At 40.5% G+C, this 22,908-nt stretch overlaps 1 protein-coding gene across 1 annotated transcript in view; it reads right to left on the reverse strand.

Annotated features, from left to right (window-relative positions):
• Positions 1-22,908, reverse strand: part of RPRD1B (regulation of nuclear pre-mRNA domain containing 1B) — a 51,746-nt gene that overhangs the window by 16,595 nt on the left and 12,243 nt on the right. The window contains exons 3-6 of the mRNA XM_024559331.3: positions 20,346-20,479; positions 11,929-12,041; positions 9,981-10,107; positions 3,453-3,628 (exon numbers count right to left, since the gene is read on the reverse strand). Of these exons, the coding sequence (XP_024415099.1) occupies positions 3,453-3,628; positions 9,981-10,107; positions 11,929-12,041; positions 20,346-20,479 (550 nt within the window). The remainder of the gene's footprint in view (positions 1-3,452; positions 3,629-9,980; positions 10,108-11,928; positions 12,042-20,345; positions 20,480-22,908) is intronic.

The following is a 22,908-nucleotide window of genomic DNA, read 5'->3' on the forward strand; positions in this document are numbered from 1 at the left end:
CCAAGCATTCATTTAGTGAGGGAAAGAACAGCCTCTTCAACAAATGGTGCTGGGACAACTGGCTATCTACATGCAAAGAACAAAGCTGGTCCCTACCTCATACCGTATACAAAAATTAACTCAAAATGTGACCTACATGTAAAAACTAAAACTATAAAACTAGAAGAAAATATCTGAGTAAATTTTCATGTCCTGGGATTTGGCTATGGATTCTTAAACATGACACCAAAACATAAGTAACAACAACAAAAGAAACAGGTATTGGAACTCATCAAAATTAAAAACCTACGTGCTTCAAAGGGCATTGTAAAGAAAGTGGTTAAAACGCACAATGGGAGAAAATATTTGTAAACCTTATAGCTTGTAAGAGTCTATTACCTAAAATGCCCAGAGAACTCTTGCAATTCAGCAACAGCAAAATACACAACCCAATTCAAAAATGGGCAAAGGACTTGAATAGATATTTCTCCAAAAAAGATGTATGAGAAACATATGCAGAGATATTCAATCATTAATTACCAGGAAGTGCAAATCAAAATCACAAGTTACCACTCCATATGCACTAGGATTTAAAAAAGATAGTACTGGAACTCCCATACATTGCTAGTGGGAATATAAAATAGTGCCCCTGTTACAGAAAACAGTTTGGTGGTTCCTCCAAAAGTTGAAGACAGAATTACCTTGAGTCCAATTCCATTCCTAGGCACACATACACCCAAGAAAAATAAAAACCTGTACACGGGTGTTTATAGCAGTATTCATAATGGCCAAAAGGTAGAAACAACCCAAATGTTCATCAACACACAATGGACAAATTGTTGCCTATCCATACAATGAACCATTTAGCAAAAAGAATGAAGTACTGACACATGCCACAATGTGGCTGAACCTCAAATTCATCATGGTAAGTGGAAGAAGCCAAACACAATTGTATGAAACATCCAGCACAGGCAAATCCATACAGACAGGAAGCAGACTGGTGGTCGCCAGGGGCTGGGAGAAGGGGACACAGGGTGTGAATGATTAATAGGTATGGGATTTTCTTTTGGTATAATGAAATGTGAAATATTTGACTATAAAATGGTTACTTTTAATATTTTGTAAATTTCTCAATTAAAAAATATCTGCAGATAAACCACTTTTCAAGCAACTTAAGAAAACCTTCTACATAGAAAGAGATGACATCAAGTGCTGAATTCCACTCACAGGACAGATGTTTATAAACTTAAAAAAGAAGAAAAATGAGTGAAGAAATTACAACTTTGAGAAGAAAACAGACTCTCAAGCAAATAATTACATTCCCAAAGTTCTAAGTATTCCATGTATTTATACGCTGAACACAATGAAAAGATTAAAAAATAAAAAACAGATTTCATTAGCATTCTGGTATGGCAGTTTTAAAACAAGAACAAGCAATGTTAAAAAAATCAGTGTTAAAAAGATAGGTATGTTTTATGTACTGTCTTCATCAATAAGAGACTTGTGGAAGATTTGGAAGAATTCACAGTAATAACGCATCTTTCAAGTGGCACATAACAAGTTTACCTCCACCATGAGTAGATAATGAAATAGGACCAGTCTATTACAGGATGTGAGAGAAAAATCTTACATTCTAGAGTAGACAGTTCACATTTTTAGCAAGCTTAAAGAAAGAGCTAAAACCATCTCTCAACATCTTACGTTGTATCTAGTCATTTGCTCTTTTAAATACTGCAAATTTAGCTCCATTTTTTAAAAAAATGATTTTGCTCAAATGGCTGAGACATGGTTTGGGATAAAAACCTTTAGTTCAGAATCTGTACTTCTCAGTGGTGGGTCCTTTCTGCTCTGATTCTTAAGCACTGGAATTCTAATGCCCAGATAAGCAGAGAAATTTGGGCTGGAAAGCTACAGAACAGACCCAAATCTCTGGTCATCTCTCTGCCTTAATGACCTCTCATGGCATCTAGCAAACCACTGGGCGTATAGACACCAGAACAATCCCCCCAAATGGGGAGGAACATGCAATTGTGAGAAAGGGAAACGAACAAAGAGTTTTAATTGCCGATACCAAGACCGTCTCTTCTCAAAGACTGTCCTTTATGGTTGCTCGCCACCCAACAGCAGCTGCTCACGATAATCAATGTCTGACAGATCAGAGAAAGCCCTTAATGTGTCGCCAAGGGGCAGTGCAACAGATGGCATGGTGACTTACAACCAGAATCATTAATTACACTCTCTTATTAGTCCCGGGGCACAGTGCTAAAAATGCTTCCTCGGTGAAAGACGAGCGTTTCAGATAAATGACCGTCTGCTACTGCCTGGAAACTCCCTTTAGGATTTTGGGCAGTGTTGACTTCTAAATCCAAGCCATACTATTTTTACAGCCGTTTCCCATCTTCCACTTTCAGGCTGGCCAGGAATATAAAGTTCCCAATACCACTACCCATCATCACCCTCATAATCACTGAAGGTAAGGATATGATAAAAAGTACCCATCGCTCATTTCCCTTCTCAAGTCAGATGACTGTGTTCAAAGGCAAACAATTTCAGCCACAGAACGAGCTCACTTTTCCCTCCCTCCATACCAGAGAACAGTGTTTCCTGAGTGCAGAGTGCAGCAGGAGGGCTATCCCCCTCCTTATCCACTCTGGTATTTCCTGCAATATGTGATCAGTTCTCCAACTCAAAACTGCCCTCCTGTCCCAAGCCACTGGCTGCAACTCTTCTCTATGTCTCTTAAGGAAAGAGGGGCAGACTCTACTGAAAAGGAAGTCTAGTAGCCTGGAGGAAGGAAAAGTTCCCAAATGTCCTCCATGGTTGGTAGTGTTACCCCAAGGGACTAAGCACCAATGTTAAACCACCCCGTACTTAATTAAGAATCCAAACAAATGCACAGCTAGGAACTACTTCTTCCCAAAGGCATTCAGACTAATGTCGGCTCAGGGTAAAAACTGGTCCCTTTCCAACAGATTGAGAACTGGGCTCCCTAAACATGACTGAAATTTTAGAACTAATCACAGACAGGGCTTGGAGGCAGGCTACTCATTAGCTTTAGCATGATTAAGTCTGAAATAAATCTTAATATAATCCAAAAGAAATTTTTTAAGTATTTCCCAGATACCACCAATTAAAGTCTTTGGTTTTGCTGACTCCTGTTCTTTTTGTACCTCAATCTACAATTTAAAAAAAATGTGAGTTCAAACTAAAACAAGGTTAAGACGCTAAATGCTATGATTTAAGAGTTTATCATATGTTTCCTGCATTCCAATTTGTTCTTTCTTGGATATATGAAAATGTGACTTCAATTTTCAATTAGGTTCACGTAATTGCAAAATCTGAATGATGTTCTCATCTCATGCATTTTTAAAAGACAAAAAAAAAGTGTTAATTAAGGCATAATAAAAACCTTCTAATGGGGGCTACAGGAAAGGAAACTTGGGAGGTCTAGGTCTGCCTTGCGAGGTACTCACTTCTAGTTTTTTCTCCTTTTCTGACAAAACATCTTTCTGGTTCTGGGTATACTCCACCAACATCCGAGCCAGCTGGCGCCGGTCTTCCAGTTCCGCCGCCAGGCGCCCGTTATATTCTGCTAGTAACAGACATGCTTCATCTACTGTTTTTGAAAGACGTTCGGCTGCCTCTTTGTCTAAGTACAAATGAGACCAAAAAATAGAGACAATATACAAATCACATAGGCACCATTGCAAACATTTCTGGGGGCGGTTAACAGTTTCTCTCCAAAACTGCAGAATCCAAGAATAAGCCAGAACCTGCGTATAAAAACTCGACCAGCTGACAGAGAAACCCAAAGGCACTCGCTCCTGTCAACAAGACAGGACATTTCTAAATTACTTGAAGTGAGGCAACTGGACAGGGAGAACAATCTGGCTAACATTTCTAAGTGCCTACTCCTACAAAAGCTCTACAAATAAAACAAACAGAAAGATTTAATGCCATACATGGGATAATTTTTCTTGGTCTCTAAGAATTTCAAAAGGGCTTTCATTCATATTATTTTTGTTACATATTCTTTGAACAATACTCTGAAATACAAAATACAAGCACTATAAAGCACAATACGAAATACAAAAGCTGGCACTCACTTCTTGGGTGTGGATACTAAAAGCCAAAAATAAAAAATAAAAAAAAAATAGCCCTGGCTGGTGTGGCTCAGTGGACTCAGTGCTGGCCTGCAAACCAAACGGTTGCCAGTTCCATTCCCACTGGAGGGCATGTGCCTGGGTTGCGGGCCAGGTCCCCAGTAGGGGATGCACGAGAGGCAACCACACACTGATGTCTCTCTGTCTTTCTCCCTCCCTTCTCCTCTGTAAAAATAAATTAAAATCTTAAAAAAAGGAAAAAAAAGAAATTATACAATAGGTCGGTATCGTTACGTAAGGTGTTGGGACTCAAAACCAGGTCTCTGAAATGGACCTATTGGACGCTACCTCTTAAACTAAGCAAGCCTTGAAACTCGGTATTAGCTCTCTCCTTCCGTTGAGCAAAATATCTGGTCTGACAAAACAGACTTCTAAACGCTTTTGAATATGACCCACAGTAATAAATATACTTATGTAAACACATATAAAAGAAACAAATTTCATAAAATAATGCTTATCCTTACTATGTGCAAAGTGTTCTATCTTATATTCCATTAAAAAAATTCTGATCATTACCTACCAGATTGATTTCATGTCCAATTGATGGGTTGTAATTCATTGTTTAGAGAAAAATAAAAAACAACTGCACCGAAGTATCAGAGAGAGGGTATTCTTAGAAAGAAGTGACGAAAAAGGCTCAACATTGGGAAATGAGAGGAAGAGACAAAAGGATGACCTATATTTAAAAAGAACGGATGTAATTAATTACACATGGGTAGTAGTGACATTAGACCTACAATACGTATACCTCATTTTTAAAAGGCCTTTAAGGATCAAAAGAGTAGATGGGTGCTTTGAAACAAAGAGCACCAGGGACTCCAGTGATTGCAGGGACAAAAAATGAGTCAGACAGTTGCCACTATTACATATTGTCAGAGTTGAGAGACCTCAGCATTCTCACAGGTAGCTGCGAATTAAGAATTCCCAACACAGTTTCTCTGGCAAACTGTCTGGCGTTTAGGTGCCTTCTTAATACGAGTATTAGGAGATGGACAGTTGAGGAATTCTGAATTAGGTCTGACGCAAAGACCAGGCACTTCTACCTGCTTCAGGGGAAGGGAAACAAGAAGACATTTTTGGTGAAGGAGACAGAGTGAGCCAGACAGAACACGAAGGAAAGAGATGATCTCAGTCATGGAGGGTAAAGAAGACAGTGGAGGAGGGGGGACCTCAAAAACCCTGAAATTTATTTATAAAAAATCGTGTATCTATTCTTACATGTTTAAACTTCAGTCACTTTCAAAATACTCTCCATTTGATACAATACACCTATCAAGACGTTTTTTCCACTGCTCAAAACAGTTTTTGAACTTCTCGATTTTGATGCCTTTTACTGCTTCTGTTTTTTGTTTCACCTCTTCCACATCAGCAAAACTTTTCCTTTGAGGACTTTTTTTCATCCAGGGAAACAAAAAAAAGTCACTTGGGGTGAGATTGGGTGAATAGGGAAGGTGGGGCACAGGGGGCATGTTGTTTTTGGTCAAAAACTTCTGAACACTCAGTGCAGTGTGGGCAGGTGCATTCATAATTCACCCACCATAAAATGGGCAAATGCATTGAGTTTTCAAAAAAAATTTGCTGAAGCCAAACCCAGCCTCTCACAACACCACCAGCTAGTACACTGATATGGATGGGTTCCTAGAATGCTCACCTAGGCAGGGAAGCCTGTACTACAAGGGGCCTGCCCTTCAGAACATAATTCCGTTTTTTGGGGGTCCTACCTCATATTGGCAGTCCACTCTGGGAATAAGCTGCTGGAGTGGTTAGGCTAGTTTTAGCTTTAACTAAAATGTTTTTAAACGGTTAATTCATTAAGATGTTTAAGTACTCATGGCAAAAAACTGCAAGGAAGACACAAATATTTCAAATTTTTTAAATATCAACTCTCACCCTCTAAGAACTTGTACAAGGGACATAATTCATTCACACAAATAATTCAACCCAGAAAAAAAAAAACTTGTGATAGCTTTATAAGCTATAGAAAAAATGCAATCAAAATGCAGCAGCGAGATGCTCACTTCAGAGAACTTACCTGTGGTGGTCCGCAGGTGCTGCGCCCTGCCTGCTGCACAGAGGAACGGCTGCTGTGTGCCTTTCAGCCAGCCCTCCCCATGTGCACAAGCACCCTATTGCCTCTGCACACGTCTGATTCCCTGGGCCTCACCGACTTCTCTCTTTCTCTTCTGAAGCACTACCATCAGCACACAAACATGCTGTTGTGTCTTTGGACCGCATGCCACTCCCCAACTACTGCCCCATTCCCGTTCCCTCTACAGCACTCCGCAAGGGAGTTGTCTATCCCCCGGCACCCACCTCCTGTCACCAAGTTCCCTCCAGTCAGGCTTTTACAGCTGTCGACCCCTGCTCAAAACCTTCCAGTTGGCTTAAGCAGATATCTGGGCTCCCACTGTGTACACAGCACCATTCTGGGCTCTGAGACAGCAGGGAGCACAACACAAAGGATAAAAGCTCTCTGCCCCAGGTTTACACCCTCAGGTAGACAGAGAAAAAATATTGTACTTTACTTATTTATCAGCCAGAGATAAGAACTCTGGAGAAAAATTAGACAGAGGAGGAAGAACAAGGCATTGGAAGGGAGAACTGCAATTTTAAATAAGGTGCTCGGGGCAGGCTTCACTGAGATGATACATAAACAAGGCCTTGAATGAAGTTAAAGAGAACTACCAGGAAGATTTGGGGAAGATGGGGGAACAGCCAGAACAAAGACCCTAGGAGGGGAGAGTGACAGGCATGAAGCCCATACAACTGGAGCAGTGAGCAACGGGAAAGTAGTAAAAATCTACGTGGTAACAGGGACTCAGCTGTGGACGCCACTGAAAGACTGGTTTTTCCTCTAGGGGACTGGGGAAGCAGAGGGGACACTATCCCACTTCAATTTTAACAGATCACTCTGGTTGCTGTGTTGAGAACAGAATGATGGCTGGGAGTGGGGGACAAGGAGCAAGTAGGGAGACCAGGTACCAGGTGACTGCTAACTCAAACAAAGATGGTGGCGAATCCCACCGGGCGGTGGCAGTGGGGGTGGCGGCAAGGTGTCACACACTGGTTTTGGTCCCAATTAACAGGAATAATGAGGGGGACATTTATGAAGATGGGGAAAACCACGAGAGAAACGGGTCTTGAAGGGAAGATCAGAGGTCTGGTTTGGGGCAGGTTAAGTTTGAAATGTCTACTGAGACAGCCTATTAGTAACACTGAATAGGAGGTTGGATGGAGGGATCTCAAGGTGAAAAGAGAGGTTAACACTAGAGACATAAATTAGGGATGACTAGTAGAAAAAAAATCCCTGTTATTTAAAGTAATCAAACTGGATGAGCTAAACTGTCAATGAACCTAGCTAGAGAATAGGGCTAAGGAGAGGCCAACATTAAGAGATCAAGGAGAAGTGAAGAAACCAGCAAAGGAAACTGAAAAGACATAGCCAGAGAAAGAAAAGGAGAAGTAGCAGAACACTGGGTCCTAATTTCCTATGGCTGCTGTAACAAATTACCACAAACTTAGTGGCTTAAAACACCACAAACATATTATCTTAACACTTACTGTGGCCCCTTCTCCCATCTTCAAAGTGTATCCAACTTCTGCTACCATAAGCATACCTTCTTCTCTCTTTCCTCCCTACCTCCCTCTTACAAGGACACTGCCACCACCTCAAGATCCTTAACTTAATCACATCTGCAAAGTGCCCCCTGCCACAGAAGGTGATATACGAGTATTCACAGGTTCTACGGATCAGGAAATGAACATTTTAAGGGGATCACTTTCCTGTCTCCACACCAAATGAGAAGTATTTTCAGGGAAAAGAAATCAACTAGGCCAAATGTTTCCGAGGTCAAGTTAAGACGACCTCAAGTTATCACTAGGCAAAACATTCACTACTGAATTTAGCACTAGAGAGGTCATCAGCAACTTTGCTAAGAGCAGTGTCCGTAGGGCAGGATCAAAAGAGAAGGAGAGGAGGGGAAATGCAGACGGGTGAGCATAGGAGATCTATTTAGGATGTTTTGCTAGAAAGAACAGAGAAATAAGGCGGTAGCTAGGGGAAGATGTGGGTAAAGAAAAAACTTTTACCACATGGGGAAAAAAAAATAGATGTTTTTATGCTATGGAAAATGATCCAGTAGGGGGAAAAAATGGAAGATGCGAGAGAAAAGGGGAGACCCATTGAAGCAATGCCCTTGAGTAGATGAGAAGGAAGTCTAGGAAACAAGTAGAAAGGCTTTAGAAAACAGCAGGTTCGCCCCCAGAAAGAGGAAGAAAAGCCAGCCCATGTGAGCTGCTTGTTTTCCTCAGCCACATTCAGCTGTGCATATCCTGGAGAGAAATAGATGAAAAACTGGATTTAAAAATGGTGGCTGCCAGGAGCTGGGGAGGGGGGGGAGGGAGAAGAGGAAATAAATTGTTACTTAATGAGCAAAGAGTTTCAGTTTTGCAAGATAAAAAGCATTCTGGTAATTGGTTGCACAACAATGTAAATGCACTTAATACTTCTGAACTGTTACACTTAAGATTACAAAAACCCTAAGCAAAGCAAAGAAAATGAGGACAGAAGGGGAGTGAAGGTTGGGAAAAGGCAGACGGATCAATAGACTGACTGTTAAAGGCAACAGGGTTTGACATCAGAGGCGAGGAAGCGAGGGAGAAGAAATGCTTCCTGCATGGTTTAGAAGGCCTCTGCGCCGTGTTCTCGAGCTGAGTAAGGTCCTGCCCGAAGGTCTTTCCGTGTATTGTTCCCTCTGCCTGAGAGTATGCCTCCCCTCGGATAATGCATGCCTCGCTTCCCAGAAAGGCCTTTCCTGATCACCTTTATGTAAAACAGCACCTCCTTCAATTATCCCATCACACCCCTGATTTATTTTTCTTTTTGGCACTTATGCCACGAGGAGATGTGGGTGGGACACCAAGAGCATCTGCCATACAGCACGCCTCAAATATTTGAATGAAGGAAATAGTCCATGACCAACTTTGGTTTCCTTCGGATGGATACGGAGAAAGTTAGTGAAACAGCCAAGGCAAGGGACTGGAAGGGACAAACGATGGCTCTCAGAAGAGTGGAATGAAAGGCCTGAGCTTCTGTAATAGAAAGAATATAGGCTTCGCAGCGGAGGTTGAAACCCCAAGATCCACTATTCATGGGACCTTGGGCAAGACCTCTAACATCTCAAAGCTTCAATTTCCTCCTATGTACATGGGGATTAACATTCAGTGATCTCAAAAGATTAACTACCACAAAGGGTAGGAAGGAGTATCTGGCACAGAGCACACTCTATTAATACTAGTTCATGCTTCATTCCTTCCTTTCAATTTCTCACGCATAAAGCGAGAATAATGACAACTGCCCCTCCCTGTTTCACTGGGGGTGATCACCAACAGGGCAAACTGACACAACTAACAATGCACACCTAGAGTCCTTGGCACTGGAGACACTATCATCTACGGGGTGTGTTAGTGTGCAGTGCAAAAATCACACAGTACTGAATTATAATTATTTTTTTAGTAGGAGGGTCCTGAGTTTAATGCCCACCTCCCCAGCCCTGACCCACACAATCTGCACAATTTGTTTTCAGCAGACCTTACTTCAGAGTGCCACAAGTTGTGGCACGCAGCATTTCTGTGACAACTCCTAGAATCTCTGCTTAAGCTTGGATTATTCCAGCGACTTCACTGTTTAGCATGTGAGCTATTCCCAAAGCCCATGATGACAGAGTGCCCAACACCAAATGGAGAGGCTATTCCTGCACACGTCGGTATGCCCTAGGATTTGATGAACTGGAGCTATGCCCCTTCCCCTCATCTTTCACCTAAACTCTACCTTCTTACCTGTTATTTTTTCCAGTAGAGAAACATCTTGCACTTCCTGGGGCAAAGAAGCAATTTTCTGGCGGACAGTAGCATCCCCTGATGCGGCATTTTCCAGGTCTTGCAAAGCTTTGATTAGTTCCTCAGTCTATGTAATAAAACACAAACACTATCTGTTAACACATATGGGGCTTTAAAAAAATTAGCTGGAATTAATGAGGTGGAGGCAAATGGTCTTGTAAGAACGATCATTCCTAACATTCTAAACGTCATGGTAGGGCTTCTGCAGCTTAGGGGAACAACCCAGCACAGGGATTCTGGTGGCCGACCCCTCAGCCCTCTCTCCAGAGGCATGAACCCCAGACTCTCCACACGTGGCTCCAGTCTGCTCTGTCCTTTCTCCTCTGGAGCCCAGATTTGGTGGAGAATGGGAGACCAACAGATCCTGCAGACTGGGCCTTAATAGACATAGTCCATTATTTCTGAACAGTGGGATTTGAGGAGCAAGCTAGTGCTTTTCAGGAATAGGAAATTGATGGGAAATCCCTGCTACTGATAACAAGAAATGATGTGTTGACAGGACTTCAGTTAAAATTGGGATCTGCTTTGAAAATCTATGAGTTATCATGTAAAACCTCTGCGGTCAAAGCATTTAAAAAACAACTTTTCACAGTACAGTAAAATTGGGGCCTCAGACCTCAAAAATGCATAATGACATAACTTAGTTTCATGTTATGAAACTTTGTAAACACAATACATATACGTAAATATGTAAAGAATACCAACCAAATGAAACATTATCCTATTGGATAGACTCAATCCATTAGATGACCTAAATTCAGCTGGAGCAGCAAGGAGGCCATGCACACAGGATGGTTTTCCTTGTGGAGTTTGTCAAAGAGAGTGAAGGGAAATCAATCTTCAACAAAATTAGATACGCATCCCCAGAAAAGCTCTGAAATCATGAGGATTTTCTTCATTTCTTCAGACAGCTGTCTCAAAACTCATGGAGTGAGCATATTTTGGTTACAGACTGGGGCGGGGGTGAAAGCAGAAAGTGATTGCTGTCTCCCTTGAATTCCTCTGCTCCTCAGAGCTTGTGTTATTGGGATAGAATTGCTAACACCCTTTTTTATGGAGGACCCCCCACATGACCTTATTAAGGTTCCACTGGAGTATGCTGTGATGTTTGAAATGAAAGTGCATTTGGCCCCTTCAGAAGCAGAACCGTGCCTCTGAAAAGAAAAGCCGTTGTGTACTGGGGATATCCATCCATAATCAGCTAGTTTTCACAGGGGCTAATGGTATGTTCTGCATAGAACTGCTTTTAAATTGGTCCTTTGTTTACAAAGAAAGCATTTTTTCACTTTATGATTGTACTCATAATTTGTTTCTAAAGAAATCTGCAAGAGTTACAGATCAAAAGGCCTTGTTACTAGTATAGAATATTTTTATATATATTCCTTCATGATGGTGCAATAGTTTTAATTGCTCTGATGCTTTCTTTGATTCCTGGTTTGAGTACTTGTTTTTAAGAACTTGAGGAAGTGGGCTTGCTACATCTCTGTTCAAAGAGACATTTGTTCAATCTCTGGGTGATAATGCCTCGTTGGATTTGTGTTTTGTGGTTGCAATAAAGCACTGGTTCAGTTCAAAAGCCCATGGCAGAACGTGAATAAAATTCTATATCCTTTCACAAAAATCTATTTTTAAAGAACATTTTCAATTTATAGGAGTGAAAAAACTCCAAGTCCAAGTACACTATAAACATAAATCCACGCCAAAGTCCTGGCATGCTATGACAAAGTCAAGCCCCACTGTCGGGCAAGCCTCACCTGGGGGATCTTCACCCAGTGCCCTGACAGATGCACATACTATTGGTCACTAGCACCACCTTGTGGTTATAATCTCCAACTAGCAGTCACTTCACCAAACTACTCCGCCCTACCCTCTGGGGGTCAAGACGTACCAAGAGGGGTCCTGCAGAAGGGTCTTGGGGAGAGTAGCTTCCAGGGTAGTCGTCATCCTCCTCCTCTTGTATCTGCTGAAAAGTTCGCTTCAGAGATTTCTTCTCCTCTGTCGCTACAGAAAAGAAAAAAGTGACAAGTTTGACTCACTAAAGCCTGCATAAGTTAAGAGTCAAATGTTATGCACAATGGGTCACATGTAAAAAAGGGCAGGAGGGGTCCTTTCCAGAGATAGCTTAACATTAACCTCTATGCCAGTTATTTTAAATAGGTGGTAGTTCTACATTACTGGAAAAACACTACTGAAAACAAGCATCTAAAATCACATGAAACTTACCAAACTAACACATTTCATTAAAAACTTATCTTAAAAAAAAAAGTTAACAGGAAAAGAAAAATGGTAAGAGACCCATCAGACAACATAGTGAAGGAAGCCGATGTGTGCAAGGGTTTTTAGAGAATATATCGCACATAAAATAAAATTCTTTATGCTTTCTAGGATAAGTTCAGAAAATAAACAGTAGAGTAAAACCCATCAATAAAACTGTGTCAAAAACTCAAAACACGAATATCCTTTTTAAAAACAAAACAATTTTACCTTAAAATTAAAAAAATCATTAATGAGAAATATGACTGATAACACTGGGAGAAATTAAGCTTCCATTTTAAAATTAACCACTTTTGAAGCTAACAGATTACATTTTTAATTATTTGTATTATATGCTTTAAAATTATGATAGATGTGTTAATTCTAAAATGACTTATTTTGCATCAAACTGAGTAATACAAAATAAATGCCAAGTAACTGTAGGACATAAATCTAAATGATAAATTTAGGTTTGCAAAGTAAAACTCACGGACAACCAGCATGTGCCAGGCATGGCAATCGTTTCTTTACATTTGAAGACTCAGGTTAAAGAATTCATCTAAAGGTGTGACTACGAAATCTGTGCTCTTTCCACTGCAGTGGAAATTACTCAGTGCCACACAACTACCCCTCTCATCCGTCAGATGAGGGTCCACCATGCACCTGCCTCAGAACTGTGAGTTATAAATGGAACACTCTTAACTGAACATTTTCTTCTAGAACCAAGGATGTATGTAGTGCCTGTTTTCTACCTTACATATTAACTGGCCAAGCTATGTCTGATATGAAAGCCAAGTTAAATATCATGGATTTTATTTTTTCATAATGTTTTTGCTTGCTCTACCAGCAACAAAAGAAACAACATTTGCACTGCAGGCAGCCCTCACTTTGCCCAATTCTAGCATGCACAGATTTGTTGCCGTGGTTTAGTGAAACAGCACAAGTTCCTCAAAGACATGGTCCACATTTCAGTTACCACGGCATATTAACTATGAGTAACTGCATAAATAGCAAGCTTCACTACTTACTTCAGTCCACAAATCTTTATGCAAATAATCAAAGTGCATCATGATCAGTGATCATATCACTTCTTCAAGGTCAGTGACTGGTCGCTGCACATCTGTGACTCAGTTCATACACAGAGAACAGAGTTGTGCTGCTTCCCAGTGATAAAACCCACATGACATAATCAAAACAAGGAATCGACGGACGAAGAAGAAAGCCGCAAAGAAACTAAAACTAAAACTAAAGCAGGAAGTGCAATGTGAAGGGAACATCAACAGAGCTGTAGGAGAAACAGCTGCTATGGGAATGCAGGCACTGCCATAGGCTCCTGGAGACTTCAGGTTCAAATCCAGAGGAACTTTAGCAAAGGCCAACTTATCAACATAAGTGAAGAAACTGGTTGTGATGAAAATGACAATGTCCCAGGACAAGTGATGCTGACAAAAAAAAAAAAAACTCCTATTATCCCTGGCTGGTGTGGCTCAGGGGATCAAGTGCCGTCCACAAACCAAAGGGTCCCAGGTTCGAGTCCCAGATCAGCGCACATGCCTGGGTTGCGAACCAGGTCCCCAGTAGGGGGTGTGCAAGAAGCAACCACACATTGATATTTCTCTTTCTCTTTTTCCCTCCCTTCCCCCCTCTGTCTAAAAACAAATAAAATCTTTTAAAAAACCCTCATATTAAAGGAACTCTCAGAGATCTTTCACAACACTGCAAATACAAAGAATAAAATGTTGGAAGCTGATCCAAACTTAGAAAGAGTATGACAATTCACTACAAAAAGATGCTTGCTCTGTATTTGTTATACAAGCAAGCAAGTTTCGTTCAAAACACTGTTAAAAAGTTTGTTACAAGGAAATAAACACTTTAATTCTCAATGTTTCTGATTTTTTGGTATAGCATGCTAAATATCAGTTTTACTATCTTTCTGGTTTCCCTATATAATTATAATCAATAGTGAGATTTTAATTCTTTAACAAAAAAAAATCTTAAAAGTCGCAGAGCAATCATAACTTTCTACTGATTATTAAAACCACCAGGCACGGTTTCGACTTACGTGGTCACTTTCCAGTCCTGCATTACTTCCTACGCAATGCAAGGACTGCTGTATTTGTAAAACAGCACCTCTAGTAGGATAAAACCTGCGTACAAAATATCCAGCAGTGATTTGCGCAGAGTAGCTACCTAATTAATGTGGAGTGTGTGGTAGGACCCACATAAGACATTTAGCTACTACAGTTAGAATTTAAAGCACAAGAACAAAAAAAAATTGTATTATTTTGTTCACTTCCCAACACCTAGAAGAGTGTTCCATAAATAATTGTTAAATATACTAAAGAATGCAGAAAAAAAAATTATAAAACTTGAATCCTTTTGTATAAGGGTTTGAAAACCCTTACACAAAAATGTTTATATATGAAAGCCACACATCACTAAATCCCTCCGGACACTCAGAATCACTGAACTGGGGCACTGGTAGGCCTTAAGAGAAACCCATGTCTTTGTTCTCCCCACCTTATTTGTCATGTGCACATCAAGGCCCACAGGCCGTGGTTTAGCCAAAGTCAGAAAGCTGGTTAATCTAGGTCCTACAGCCAAAGTCACCTGCCTCCTAATTTGGAGTTCCTTTTACCACTCACTCACAGACTGACAAAGGCTGAAATGAAACTAATGCAAATACTGGATTGGCTAAAAAGTCTGTTTAGTTTTTTCCCGGAAAATAAAAGACACATTTTTCATTTTCATCAATAATTTTATTGATTTGGATATTTTGAGTATGTCAGCTATCTCCCGTGTGGTATAATGGTTGACTGTTCTCAATTAATGTCTCAATTTGATCGCTATCAGCTTCAACTGGTCGTGGAGCATTGTCAAGCAAGAAATCTCCAGCATGAAACTTTGCAAACCACTTTTGTCATGCTCAGCCAGTCACAGCACCTTCTCCATACACTGCACAAATCTTTTTTTTTGCATTTCAGTTGTTTTTACCTTTCTTGAAATAAAGCATAATATGCCAAAAATGTTGCTTATTTTCTTCCATCTTCAACATTAAAATGGCTACACAAAAATTCACCAATTTTGACAATACCTTTAAATTCACACTGATATGACAGCTGTCACAATACAATCATACAAAATTGTTTTTGAATGAAGTTAAAGAAAAGGCTACCACAGCCATCTTATGGAAAAAAACCAAACCGACTTTTTGGCCAGTCTGACAATTTTAGGGCCACTTCTGTCCTTTGCCTTTCTGATGGGAGAGGGTGCAGGAACAGGAGGTAACCATTATCACCCTGCTTTTCCCGTTCTCACCTGTCTCCACGAGTGGGGCTGACTGGACATGAATTATTAATTATTCATCATTTCTCCAACTAGGGTGCCTCTTCCTGAACTACCTATTTCTTTTTATGAACTCTCCCACTGGCCTCATCTTCCAAGTACAACACCTTGGAACTACAAGGATCTCTCCCAAACTCCCAACTTCTAGCAGATTCCATCCCTCTCTCTGAGGAATAGCCTGCATATCTCCTTTTTCTACTCCGTCCCATACCTCTTACCAGCAATCTGGCCCTTACCACGCCTCGTCCAGACCACTGTCCCAACTGGTCTCTTTGCCTCTAAGTCACTCCTTTTCCAACTTAGATTATACTCTTATTAAATTAACCTTCCTAAAGCTGAGCTCTCACCCCATCATGCCTCTATTCAAAAACCTGGAATGGATGCCCAAGAGCAGAGCCTACTCATGGTAATGTAATACCATCTTGAGTATGCCCTCTCTCACACAGGCATCCTCTCCCTCTACTCCCACAGCATGTGGTCACTGCTAACTCGCATGGCCACTGGCAGGCACTGGCCTTACCTCTAAGTGTCTTATTCCTTTACGTCCCTATAATACCCAGAAAAAGTGTCAACAGACCTGAGTTGAAACCTCTTGAAGGAAGAGGAAGCAAAGAGCTTGGAAAGTGCTAGTGCTTTGCCAGAAATGACTGTCAGTGTGTCCCGTTACAGGGCAGCCTGCTCTGGTAACCACCTGACTCATCTGTACCACATGAGCAGTTACGATGCCCAGTACTCTCAATCTAGTCAGACAGCCATTAAAAGTATCCTAGGAAACTACCAGTCCCCCCTACACCTAAATTAAGATAAGGCACTCTACCACTACCAATTCGGCTTCTGACCGTAGTATTGATATTTACACACCCCTCTGTACTCACTCAAACACTGTTATAGGCAGGGCAAACACTACAGCTAATCGAAATCCTTCTGCCTTCATACTGCACACCTTCTCGTCTACCCTCCAACCCGTCCCTGTGTCTCCAGGGGAACTTATACTTAGCTAACTTTTAAGTAATACCTAAGTGTTCATGGTGTGCCTCTTGGAAACCTGAATTTTGGTAGAATTTCAGGCATTATGGCAGAAAGTTAGCCTGAAAGTTCCCAAATAACATTATAAAATGCAGTCATCTGCCTGTAAAGCTTGATCTTCTAAAAAATTCACTTGAAATTTTCTGGGGTAAAGAAAAAAAAAAAAGAAAGAAAGTAAAATCCCCACAGATTTTATATGTATTTTAAAATGAAAAAGAATCAGGAAATATTGTTTGCAACAGCTTCCTCATTCTTTGTTCTCTTCCTGCAAAATTAAGAAAGAAATTTAAGGTCCTGGCCATTAGTTCAGTTGGTCAGAGCATCATCCTGATACACCAAGGATGTGGGTTCAATCTCCAGTCAGGCCACATCCAAGATTTCATCAATGACTACATAAATAAGTGGAACAACAAATCAATGTTTCTCTCTCTCTAAAATCAATCAATAAAACAATTTTAAAAAGCACATTAAACTTTACTGGTGGAAAGTAAAACATCTGCAACAAACGAAGGGCTGACATCTGAAGCACAGTTCTGAAAGGACTTTTCCATATCATCTCACTGAACTGAGTGGCCAGGTCCAGACAGGAACCCAGGGAATCTGGGCTTAGAGCTTTCTAGTCTTGCACAAAATCTCAGAAACTAAAAATACAAGTAAGTGTCCTCCTACTTTTGCTACAGTTCATATTTAGAAACTCAAAATATTAGATATTAGAACTGGGGGGAGACAAATAAAAGTCCTATCATCACTTGATTGACATCTTATCTACATTATCGTAAGTAATACAACAACCCTACCAGGTATCACCAGTAACAGCCATGAACCTGAGCCCCAGATAGGTCAAATGCTGAGCTCAACATCACACAGCTCAGAAGTGACAAAGTTGGGATTCATACTCTGGAAGTCTGATGTCAAACCCCTGCTCTGAATAGCTACCTTAACTATGTAAGATCCAGGAAAGTTGGGCAGCCTGCTCCTGAATTCATACCCTAAGTCAAATCTATTATGCTTTCAGAAAAAAGAATGGTATAAAGAACCATAGGCTTTAGCTCTGGCTGGTGTGGCTCAGTGGATTGAGTGCCAGACTGCGAACCAAAGGGTCACCAGTTCAATTGCCAGTCTAGGGCACATGCCTAGGTTGAGGGCCAGGTCCCCAGTGGGGGGCATGTGAGAGGCAACCACACATTGATATTTCTCTCCTTCTCTTTCTCCCTCCCTCCCCCTCCCCCAAAATGAATAAAATTTAAAAAAACAAACAACACATTGGCTTTAAAGTCATATAGATCTGGATTTGAATTCCCATTATCAATTACATCTATTTGGACAAAATTTCTATACCCTCATGAGCCTTAGTATCCTCAACTGAATTATGAAAATAATATCAAATTCACAGAGTACTTGTAAAGGATCTAAAATAAGTTAACATGAAGAGCAGTCAGCAGAGAGGTTGGTACTTAATATATGCTCAGTAGAAGCGATTTCCTGTGTATCTGCCTTTCCTTTCTAAATCACTCTAAAACCATACAATTCTATGTGATTTTCATGTTTCTCAGGTAAATAATAAAAAATACAAGTAAGTGTCCTCCTACTTTTGCTTGAATGAATGGAACTTTTGAAGTTCCATTCATTCAAGCAAAAGCTTGAGTATTCCCCAAAACAGAGAGGCAACGTCATTAGAACACCTGGGTCTTGCACCTGGGGAGACAGGTAATGTAACTCAAGAAATCTCTCGCTCTTAAACCAAATTCCTAATCTCATGTATTCTCCAATGTTAGAAGAACTCAAAGTTCCACAGGAAGATTCTTGTTTCAAAGATAAAGTTTAAATTTACCTGAAAATAAAGAATTATTCATGAATTAAAGCTGAAATACAAAAGGACTATTTAAATTTGGAAATAAACTTCCAGAGAAATCATCAATATTTTGAAAGGATTGTGTAAAATATTCTGGTAACTGAGGTCCAGAGAAGTCAGAGCAGGTAACTAATACACATGTTGGAACCTCCTGGTGTGTGTTTCCGTCTTTAGAGAACAGAGGAGAAAGTATCTTTAGATCTGTATTACCCTCCACACAGAGGAATACCGCCTCTCTTGTTGTTAATCTCTAGACACTCAAAACACTGAGAAACCCAATGGAGCTATTTTGAAACCTACTATGGCCACAAATTCCCCAATTTGTCTGACTGCTCCCTAAGTGCAGAACTATTTCTCGCTTCTCTCTCTCACTTTCCTATAACATAGCTGTTTACTCAGAGCACATGTCTGGCAAATGCTTGTTGAATTGTAATTCAACACTTAGCTTCAAACATTGCATTTCAGAGCTCTTTTACTTGCCCAGTGGTATTTTTAAAAAATCAGCACTGTTTACCAATGGACTCTAAGGCAAAGTAAAAAATGCTGAACAATTCCTCAATACTGTGCAGAATACCACCAAAGGACACAATACAAACACCACCAGAATCCAAATAGGAAACATCTTGCTTTTCAGAAGCTACTGTGCAGAGCGACCCCAAAATTGTTTTTATCAATTCCAAGTAAAACAACAAGGACCTGCTGTCTGAAAGCATTTAAACCACTCTTAGCCTCTACCCTAGTTTCACAGGAATATCCTACCTTAAAAGGCATGTAAACTCAGACCTGGAAGAGATCACAGAAGGGACACAATAAAGGGCTGCTGAATGAGAGCTATTATTATGGCTGTATTCTACAGCAGAGGCACGTAAGAAGTACCAGGGGAACACGGAGGGAAAGGCTACACGTACCAGATGATAGGGAGGATGTCGGGATGAGAGCAGCATTTTTGAAGAATGAGTTCGTCACACAGTGAAGGGGGCAGGAGGACATTTCAGGCAGAGGTAACACAGATGCAAAGGAAGGGGTACCAATAGAGTATCCAGCGGGGAAACTGTTTGGTATGCCCAGAGAATATAGTATATGTGAGGTAATGGTAGAAGAATCTGCAAATGTACACTAGCTCAGACTTTAAAGGGTCCTAAATAATATCTTAGTACTTGGACTTGATCCTCCAGGAAATGAGTACATGTGCATCAGACCAGATCGTAGCTTAGAAACATGTCATGTCAACTAGAATTAAACCACAACTAACTGGAAGCAAAAGAACCAAATAATGTTTGATCTTCTCTCTAAAGAAAATAACAAGCTCTTAAGGGCTTGGTGAAACTCACACACATGCACATACTTCCCAAGGACATCCTAAGTTCAGGAGAGACCAAAATCAATTTTAGACAGCAAGCTGACAATCATCAAAATATGGCCCAAAACCACACCAATATTTAATGAAACCAAGTTCTAAAAGGGCTGAGACTTGTCCACAACCCTATAGTAATCCGTGGCAGAGCCAGGACAAAGCCTTAGTCCAGGGTGCTTCCTAGTACCCCACAAGCCTTTGTTTTCCTTTCCCTTGTGCACAGAAAGCCTCTGAAGGGCAGGACAGCCAAGGAGAACAAAGCAAAAGTTAGGGTGTGAGATGATGAATAGCATGAATACTAGAACCAGGCTTACACGTTGCGAGCACTACATAAATTCTCACCATCATTTATGATCATCTCTCTGAAGAATCATATAATCGTTGGTGGTTCACAGCAACCCCCACTGCAGCTTTTCATATGTGATTCGAAAGTAGGCAAAGACCAAGAGCTGTAAACATGTGGTGATGTTTCTACCTTTGGGGGGAGGGCTCTTGGAGTCCTCCATAGACAGCTTCAGCTGCTGTATGAACTCGCCGCCATACACACTTCTTTCTTGCCAGATGTTCAGCAATCTTTCTAAAGGTTTTTTACAGCCTTCATCTGCCTCTCTGCCCAGAAAAATGAAAAGATATATATAAGCTTAAGATTTTTTGTTTTTAATTAGGACAGCTGTACTTTTTTTAAAAAAATCAACAACTGACTAGATGGTTTACACATTTAAAAACATAAGGAAGAGTAAGGTATATACTGTGATAAGTGGATACCCAAAACTTGACCAGAAACTACATTCTTCCTGTGGGGGAATGAGAGAGATTATATGATAAAAGTAATCTGTGTCTTTTATTCCCTTTGAAAGATGGGGCAAATAGAGCAAAAAGCCAATGGCTGATTTTTATAGATAGAATTATCAAAAATTGATACTATCAATTATGACAGCTTGCTTTTTAAGAAGTCATTAATTGAGCCCTGACTGGTGTGGCTCAGTGGATTGAGCATCCTCCCACAAACCAAAAGGTCGCCGATTCTGGGTTGTGGGACAGGTCCCCTGCTGGAGGCGTGTAATAGGCAACTGATCGATGTTTCTCTCCCTCTCTTTCTCCCTGCCTTCCTCTTGATCTAAAAATAAATAAAATTTTTAAAAAACAAAAAAGATGACAATTGAAATCTAGTGCCAGACATTCTGCTGAAAACTAACGGGGACCAAAACTTTTAAGGATAGAAAAAAAAAAAAAGATTAAAAAAACACAAATGTTTGAAATGGAGAATAAATTCACTACAACTCATCAATGCAAACACACCGATACCGCTACATCTATAAATACAACCACACACAAATATATGCCAAGACTGATCTCAACTTTAAATTAACCACTTCATAATTATCTTAATTCTGGGCTAGGTCTGTAGTCCATGTTCACCCAAAGGTGTCTAACAGATAATCTTAGGACATACTGAGCATAATACAGTCCTTAGTAATTCAGACAGTTTTCTCCTGACATGCGACGCTCCTAAAACAGACAGGTTTGCAGTAAGGTGACTACAACTCGCACTCACCTAAAATGTCAGACAGCAAAAGTGAAAAAGTGGGGAGGACTTTCTGAAGGGAAAACAAATTCCCTCACCGTACACTTGCTACTACAAATTTTTCTGGTTTGTAGACCCGTCTGGATGTCAATGATCTTACACTGAATGACTCAAACAAGAAGGATATCCTGACGTCTTAGTATCTATGTCAGTATCTGTAACAGGAACTTCAAGAAGGAATCATCCCAAATCAACTGAAATGGGAATTTCACTCACCCTTGGCCTTGACAGCACCTTTTTCTCAAACTTACATTAACACTCAGGGTGATATAAGCTTTCAGCCTAATCTGGTCAGGCTGTATTACTTAAGAATTGTTAGTGGCAAATTTCACCAACTTGGGGTTAAAGTACTAAATCAGGGTATATACAAATCAATTTGTTACTGTTGTTAAACCTTTTTCTTATAGTCAGAAGCGAGGATAAAAGGAAAAAAATCCATAAATAGTTTATAAAACTTAAAAGGTATGAACTAAATATTTGATGTTTGTGATAAAACACTTCTACTCCATCTTCAAAATATATCTAGAAACAAATTACTTCTCCCCTGTTCCTCTGCGATCAAGCTGGTCCAAGCCTCTATCATCTCCTGTCTGATCAATACAATACAGCCTCATTACTGGTCTCCCTGCTTCTCTAACTCTTCTACAAGCTATTATCAAGCTTAAAAAATATAATTCTAGTTGTTATTTAAGGCAGATCATGTTATTCTCACTCAGAACTTCCAATGGCTCTTTTTCCCCTCGGAATAAAAGTTAAAGTCCTTATTAAGCCTAGAAAGCCCATTACTTCTCAGGCCTCACCTTCTCCCCAGTCCCCCCAACAGCTACCCTGGCCCTCCTGCCTCAGGGCCTCTGCACTTAAATTCACTTTGCCTGGAACCACCTCCCCCCAGGTGGTGCCAGGGCTCATTTGCTCTCCCCCTCTAGGCAGGTATTTACTCACATAACACTTCTCCAGCAAGTCCTTCCCTAATGTCCCTATTGCAGATTACACTCCCTACCCCTACTTAATTCTCCTCCATACAATACACCTCATATGCTAATACAGGTTACTTGTTTACACTCACTCCATTTGTGTGTGTGTGTGTGTGTGTGTGTTTTAATTTTATTTACTGTTTTTTTAGAGAGAGAGGAAGGGGGGGAGCAAGGGAAACATCGATTTGTTGTTCCACTTATTTATGCATTAATTGGTTGATCCTTGTATGTGCCTTGACCAGGGATGGAACCTGCAACCGCTCATCAGACAACGCTCGAGCCAACTGAGCTACCCAACCAGGGCTCTTACACTCTTTTCATTTGAATGTAAAAGGCAGAGATCTGTCTCCACCCCCCGCCCCCCCTGCCACTGCTATCCACTCTAGAATAATAAATACCTAATTGTAACCTTTTAAAAGAAGGTTTTAGATAGTTTTTAGTAAATCACACAATTAGTTAACTTAAAGCAATCATCTTAC

Source organism: Desmodus rotundus, chromosome 6 (assembly GCF_022682495.2).
Source record: "Desmodus rotundus isolate HL8 chromosome 6, HLdesRot8A.1, whole genome shotgun sequence".
Classification (NCBI taxonomy): domain Eukaryota; kingdom Metazoa; phylum Chordata; class Mammalia; order Chiroptera; family Phyllostomidae; genus Desmodus; species Desmodus rotundus.